The sequence below is a fragment of the Lolium rigidum genome, chromosome 4, assembly GCF_022539505.1.
Source record: "Lolium rigidum isolate FL_2022 chromosome 4, APGP_CSIRO_Lrig_0.1, whole genome shotgun sequence".
In the NCBI taxonomy this organism is placed as follows: Eukaryota; Viridiplantae; Streptophyta; class Magnoliopsida; order Poales; family Poaceae; genus Lolium; species Lolium rigidum.
Genome location: NC_061511.1, coordinates 272,360,059 through 272,367,994, shown reverse-complemented (window position 1 = coordinate 272,367,994; position 7,936 = coordinate 272,360,059). Strand labels below are relative to the sequence as shown.

At 46.5% G+C, this 7,936-nt stretch overlaps 1 protein-coding gene across 1 annotated transcript; it reads right to left on the bottom strand.

The window, feature by feature from the left end:
- Nucleotides 1–3,505: 3,505 nt before the first annotated feature.
- On the bottom strand, nucleotides 3,506–7,633 carry LOC124707767 (lichenase-2-like). Its single transcript, XM_047239458.1, has 2 exons — nucleotides 7,458–7,633; nucleotides 3,506–4,863 (listed from the first exon to the last, which is right to left on the bottom strand). Exons 1-2 carry the CDS (start codon nucleotides 7,528–7,530, stop codon nucleotides 3,932–3,934), a joined length of 1,005 nt encoding a protein of 334 aa, XP_047095414.1. The 5' UTR covers nucleotides 7,531–7,633; the 3' UTR covers nucleotides 3,506–3,931.
- Nucleotides 7,634–7,936: the final 303 nt, after the last annotated feature.

Genomic DNA, 7,936 nt, shown 5'->3' with positions numbered 1-7,936 from the left:
AATCGACTTTTGGTTCCAATATTTGTTTGATGATCTATATATGAATGAACGTGTACCACTTCTAGTAGCGTACAAATATATGCAACTTTTATTTTCGAATGAAAAAATGAAATAAAAGGGGGTCGGTGGCGGGGGGGGGGGTGCTGCACCCCTCAAACCCTAAAGCATCAGCGTTGTGCGCGCGCCACGTAGAGGGCCTTTTGTCGCGGGTGGTAATACCGCCCGCGACAAAAGAGCCTGTCCCCTGCGCGCCCCACGCCTGCCACGTGGTGGACTATATGTCGCGGGTGGTAAACGATCCGCGATAAAAGGAAAACCTTTTATCGCGCCTTCCTTGTCGCGGATGGCCGCCCGCGACAAAAGGCCCTTACCACCCGCCACAAAAGCCCTGTTTTCCACTAGTGGTTCTTGTACGCTATGACAAATTTTGTCACTAAATAACCAAACACTTCTATCCTCAACGAATAAAGAACTCTTAGAGATTTGTCAATAAATAAGCAAACGTCTCTGCCCTCAATGGATAATAATAAACTCCGGGCTTCTTAAGAAAATGTAAATGAGTCAGCATAGATCAAGGCTAAGCTTCTTCCCCCTTGCACTCAAAACTGTTAAGGGCTATGACCGAAGCAATTGTGACATATATAATGAGTTAGTGACATGTTGACTCGTATTTTTTATTTTTATTTATGCTACTTCGAACCACTTTTGCACACATAATTCTACAAACCATATTTTAGCGTTTGGAGTGGTTCTTCACATGATGATCTCAGTTTGATTATGATTGTAGCCTAACTTAGGTGGTGCACGCTTGGCCAATTGAAACTGATGCAGTTTCTTCAAAAGATGGGATTTTTCAGTGTCTATGTCACCGAACCCAATGGAATCTAATTACCACATGTACTAACTCATGCCAAAGTTGTTGACTATGAAGACGCGAGGGAAATAGCATACCGACCTACATATCGCCATATTCTCAAAGTACTATATTTATACTTAAGCCGCATATTGTTGAATGTAGATGGGCTGCAGCCCAATAAGACAGCCCATGTAGTCTACAATTTCTGAAATCTCAAGGCCCATCACGTTGGCAGCTTGGGACAGCCTTGGGGGACAAAGTTATTCCCACATTGCTAGTTGAGAGAGAGTTGGACTGGTATATAAGGGATGTTGTTCTAGTCATTCCAAGTGAGTGAGAATAGAAGGACCCTCGCGCACTCCTTCTCCTCCGCCCGCCCCGCCCCGCCTCGTCACGCACGCACGTCGCGTTTCGTGACTCGAGCTCGAGTTCGGGACACACTCAAGGAAGCCTAATTTTTTGCTTGGTGCACCAACAGGCCGATCAGATCTGGAGAACAGTGCTCTTAGATCTCTCTCGCGAACGAAACCCTGTCCGTTGAGATCCTGCACCGTGAGACGGGCGATAAGGTTTTTGGGGAGCGTTTCGGCGCGACTGCTCGTTGCTGTTCGTCTTCTTCATCGCCGATTTGACTGCTTCGTCGACGACTCCGACTACACCATGGGCGACATCAACAACTCCCATGGTGGTGGTGGTGGTGCTGCTGGTGCGACCTTCCCGGTCGTGATGTACGTGCTTTTCCTCTCCTACCTTGCACTGCTACTTGTTCCATGTTCAGATTTGATGCATGTACTTAGTCCGATGTGTGTGGTTAAATATGCTTGTGCATCTGTAATGTTGCTTTCGGTAATTAAACTCACACGGAAATTGCCTAATAATCCAACACATATTATATGATGTGTTGGGTATAATGGCTTGGTCGTGTCGTTCTGACCTACGAAAACTAGTACTACCAGATAAGTATCTGCCTAAACACAGGAATGAATTAATTACAAGTGTGCATAGGCAATCTTGAATTTTATCTGTAACATGCACTTTTGACCGCTACTCCTTTCCCCCCTCCCACAGTTTGGACATAAGAAAGAACAAATTTTTAGAACTTTGCCAAGCAGTACTTTTTAAAATATTTAGATTGAATACATGAAAACAACACACAAAGATTTGTCACAAAGTATTTTCTCAATACATAACTTTTGCACTATCTCAACAAATATTATAGTATAAATTAGTGGTTTAAATTACATATCGTAGACCGCTCGAAAAATGGGAAAACTCTGGTTCACACTAATTTTTGACGACTTCAATTTGGAAATCTTAAAATTAAAAGCAAATAACAGATGGGTCCTGCACAATAGTGACCGCTGACTGCTAATGATTAATCCCCCTTGATCAACATCCTCCGACGTGCTTATCCTAAACCTCCCGCATGCTTGCCACGGGCGACGGGTAATTAACTGCTACTAAAAACAAACTCCCAAGGGTACTTTTGCGAACCTTTCCTACACTAGCAGGTCAATTCAGTTGACAGTGCTAGTGCTCTAGGTGGAAAAGGGACACCAGGTACCCAGCAAACCATGGTGGCGTTTGGAGGTAAAGCACGCCTATTTCTCACTTTGGAAGCAGATCGAGCAGGTCTGCTACTCCTTTCATCTCGACAAGATTTTGGTCTGAATGTACAAGACTGCATACGCGATAAAGGATTCTTATCTGTAAGAAGAAGAGGACCGTAATATTCACTAACTATATGCTGTCATTTCAAGATCGGTTAGGCTGCAATCTATATCGCTAGCTAGCTACTCCGAGTAGACAACAAGTGTAAACTAAGCAAGAGCTCCGAGTCGGATGGAGATTCCAATTCAAGAACACTCACACTGACACGGGAGAGGCAGGCATGCAACAAACAATTTCTTCACGACAGCCAATGGATTATGCAGGTTGTGTGCCAAAGCATCAAATCCACTTCAAAGGTCTTAGGTGCGCCTAGAACATCATACGCCACCGGCTCCTGTAGCCATTTAAAACCACGTCTATCAAATCATCATCCGCTTGATCGATTAGCTGGCTAGCCCCATATCCAGATGATAAATTAATTGCTCAATTTAAAATTCCTTTGAATATATAAATTGGAGCCTGAAATTTATTGTTTGCATTAGTACCACGGTATCACAGTCTCCATTTTCAACAAATGAAAAAGCATGACGTAATTGTTGTGCAAGAACGATCAGTGCGCATAAGATCCTAAGGTATTTTGCGAAGATACACGTATATCCACAAAAACACACGGATGATGCCGAAGATGTCGCGCGGGAATAAGGCCGGCGCCAGCCGAATTAGTTGACAAAATGATTACATTTGGGAGCAATTAAAGAAAACGAATGGACATGATCATCTACATCATCCATAGCGTGCGTCACTCTCTCGAGTCCATGCCGCTAGGGCGGCACGCGAATCGCTCGGAGTCACATCGTTCTGGGCCTCCCGTTACGAACACGTGTCTAGCCACCATTTTTCCATGTCGACTCCAAGAGAGCGCGTGCACGCCTGTCATTTTTACGAGCTCATGTGCCATGTCCATGTCCCTGTGATTCTTATCCGAATAAAAAGGGACGTGTCCAATGTTTTTCAGACATATTACGAGCGGTTTATATATAATGTAGAAGAGTATTTCGGTCCTTGCCGAAATTTCAGATAGTATTATTCTTGGACAAAAGTTTTCGCCAAAATTTGACGAAACTTTTGAGACCTACAATATAGGTCCCTCCCTAGCTACGTACACATCTGTGTACATATCATTATCAATCAATCTCTACGGTGAAGGGAGCGTTTACATTTGCTTCCCTTCAATCGTAATCGTATACTAGCTAGAATACCAGTATACTACTATAGGTACCAAACCACTACTATAGCGTACGCATCTGAGCTAGTAGTATTGTATATACTATCTCAGTGGTCGCATGGATCCAAGCCCCTGTATTGTACAAATACATAATGTGCACATACGTACGTGTACATGCTCTTATACGCACGTACACGCCCATACGGACATACGCTACCTGTGATCGATCGGTCGATCGATCAGAAGCTGATGGGGTAGACGTGCTGCATGTTTGGGTAGAAGAGCCCCCAGTTCTGCTCCACGCCGTTGTCCTTCTGGTTCTCGTTGAACATGGAGAAGACGTAGGTCTCGATGCCGCCCGGGTGCCGCGGGGTGCCGCGTCCGACGTGGTTGATGAGGTACTGGTTGTAGGTCCTCGCGTTGGCCGGGTTCGCCGCCTGGCCGCCGCCCGACGGCCACCCGCTCTCCGAAACCACGAGCTTCACCCCGCTGCCACCGTGCTTGGCCATGGCAGTGTAGAAGGCGTCCACGGTGGTGTCGAACAGGTTCTGGTACCCGTAGGCTCCGTCCTGGACCACGGTGCCGGAGGCGGTGAAGAGCGCGTAGCTCATGTCCATGGCGCTCGGGTTATAGGCCCACGCCAGGTACGGGTAGATGTTGGCCATGAGCGGCCCGCCGGTGCGGGCGAGGAACTGCACGATGGGGCCCATGAACGCGTCCGCCTCACCGGTGAAGGCGCCGGCGGAGGGCGGGCTGTACACGCCGAGGATGGCCTGCGACACCGACGTGGTCACCTTGATGTGTCCCAGCCCGGCCGACGCCAGCGCGCCCTGCACGTTCTTCATGGCGGGGAGGAGGTTCTGGGTGGCGCCGCCGGCCACCTCGTTACCCACGCAGACGTACCGGAAGGACACCTTGGGGTAGGCCTGGATGTTGTTCCGCACCCAGGAGGCTGCGGCGGCGGGGCTGGCGGCGAGGGCGGAGAGAACGTCGTTGGGCGCGCCGACGACCACGTTCACGCCCGTGCCTCCGACGGCCTGGAGCGCCGCCTGGTCCGGCGCGTACAGCCGCATGGAGTTGATCCCGTTGGATTTGAACATGCCCACCACGGTGCTCGCCGCCGGCAGGTTGTTGGCGCTCATGCCGTAGCACACCCCGATGGACTCGACGCCTGCATGCGTGAAGAGGTAACTTTGGTTAGATATTTAATCTTCAGAAAATTATTTACATCTGCATGCAAAATCATTTACTATACTGCAAGTTACTGTTGTACTGCCATGGAATTTTTTTCTCTGGTGATAACGACGACGGAAGGATCTTTTTCTGAAAAGAAACGAACAGATGTGCAAATAAGCAAGAATGGCGGCGATGTCGTTTTTGACCTGTAGGCAAGGGATAATACTAACTCCCAGAAAAGGACGTTTAACTGAAACTTTGGATGCATGCATGGGTGCATGCGTGAAGGTGAAGCTCCTAGCTTCTCATATTTTAACTCTCTCTAGCTACACTTTAGTGGTTTATCAGCCATTTTATAATTATTTTCACAGTCACTAGTTGGTGTCAGATGCACGCACACGGCCGAGGAACTCTGCTATTCTGAAGGCTTGACCCCTTTGTCACTTGCTACCTGGACGTCAAGAGGAAAGGAACTGGTCGGATAAATATATATCTCTTGATCTTTGGCTAGTTACGACCAAGGGACAACCTTAAAGGGAGGAATGAACTTTTGACTAGCCAATTTTTTACCTAGCTAGCGATGAGTTGCTAGGTTTACCAACAAACCTATACTCAACTGATGGCATGATTTTTCAAAGAGTCACCTGAAAGTATGCAAGACAAACTTTACTCTTCAAAGTGCCACCACCAATCAATTAATGGTTATGGCATGAACGTCGTACTTGCACGGCACTGATCGATTATATTTCCTCCGTTCCAAAATAAGTGACTCACACGGCTATTGGACAAAGATAGTAGGAGAGTAGAGAGGCCGACCACACACGTACGGCTACTGGCCTGAACCATACGAATACGGGGAGACTCTGGAGGTCATACGTACATGTTGGGACAAATTAAGTTTCTGGTCCAACGTCCCCAGCACGGCCGTTGGATAGTCCACATATCATGGATGTCGATCGACCGCCATGGCGTGCATGCATGTCCCTGCTGGGGCTGCTCCTAGCTACGCTCCAATTAACGGTCTAGCTCACGTGCCTTACAATTGAGTAGCACACGCAACTTAGACAAACAGAATGCAAATTTTCATCCTACTCATGCATATGCCAACTACTAGTACTGTACTATCATGCATAATTCTCTTGAACCTATTTTTCAGGTAGACCAAACTTGGAAAGACCAACAGGAACAACACCTGGGTTACTTTATGGCTAGTGAGACAGACGTACCCTAGATATGCGCCAAGTCGTACTTTGGCAATATGATCCATGACAACACGAGCAAAGCTAGTGAGTTAGTTACCACTGACTTTGCTAGCGGCTGGCGGCCTTGTGCAATCATTTTCGTCAAGCTTAAAGAATGGAACAGTAGCAGCACCACTACTAGCTATGTAGCTCGGATGAGTAGGACCATTGGAGTAGCGGCCGGTGCGTCAAGATGCGACCGGCCACGATCGAACCCAAGGAAGAAGAAGAAAAAGATTGTTAGCGACGGGTGGTGGTTATGCAGTTGTTGCACCCAATTAATCAGGGAACAAAACCATCAACCAATTGGTGGGACTCTGCTAACAGTGGTAGGACACTAGTGTGTGCGTATGTGTGAAGCCATGCGCAACTTTTGCATGCATGGAAGAAGGAAAAATTTATGGGTAAATTAGCATGACACTGGAAAGAGAACCTGTCTTAGCTATATATATAGGTAGTTAGTTAGTTAAACATTCTGATTTTGTAAAAGTTGGCTAAGGAAGCCGCCATGCTTGCTCACCAGACATGTCAAGGCTTCATGTGCAAGCTTTGTTTGCTTGTTTGTGTACAGTTGACAAATGCTTCATTTTCCACACAATAAATTTGGTTTCTCAACCAACTCAAATATTTGTATTTGTATAGTTTATTAAGAGTTGAAACTAGCAAGCTACAAATATCATTTTCAGTACATTTAAGATATTAGTTTTCATTGTACACAACCTATACTTGTTGTGATATTTTTTTCATACGGGGAAGATATTCAAGATTACAGACGCACACTTTTAACGTGCCATGCAGTGCAAATATTTTGATCTGACGATAATTTTAAAGGAAATGAAAACTGAAAAAAGATTTGGTTCGGCAGAAAATAGAATTCAAGATTACTGATGAGTTTGAGAAGTTCATTTTGCAAAATTTACCGTGATTAGTTTTTTTAAATGTTATTTACTGTCCCATGCACTGATGGATGCAGCAGGACAGAGAATGAGACAGCCGGCGCCGTCTAGGCTTTACCATGCGACTGATAGCGCGCGGGGAGAATAAAACGCAGAAAGAAAGCGATGTGCATCTAAAGGAGAGCACTGTGCACCTCATAAAAAAATGAAGAAGGTATGTGATGTTGGGGAGAGAAAACTATATATGTGGCGAGCTACCTAGCTAGCGAATGCATCTCTTCATAAAATCTGAGTTAAACACATGTGTTATCTTCTACGAAACCCACTGCATGATTTGCATGCAGAAAAAAAAACCTCTACCCAATCGAGAGAGAGAGAGAGAGAGAGAGAGAGAGAGAGAGAGAGGGAGGGAGAGAGAGATAGAGAGGGGAGGGAGGAGGAAGGGGAATCACTTTGTGGGATGGAGGCGAAGGCTCCAAGGAGCAATGCGAGAGCCAACATGGAGGCAACACCTTGGCTTGCCATTGGAAGACTCTGTCTATGTGTGTGTGTGTGATAGCAGGACCAAGACGTCTTTCTTCCTCACTCTAAAGCTCTCCTTGGTTGTTTTCTGCTCAAGCCACACCGGTGGCCTGCCCCTTATATAGGATCCGAGGAGACAGAGTTTGGTCCAATCCACTCGCGAGCTAGCGCCGGCCCAACGTCTCCAGCGACATTAATTTAGCCTGTTGCGATTGACTACCTAGGCCGTTTGCATGCGTCACCCGTCTCACGGTGTCTGGTGACCAGAGGTTATCCGGTACACTAGGTTGTTGCAGTTGCAGGTAGGGGGATAATTCATGGAAGTACTAGCACCAAGAAACTTTTGAAAAAAAGTAAAGTTTGAATTTTGGACGCCAGGCATGATGTACCATGAAAGTGAAGTTTTTAG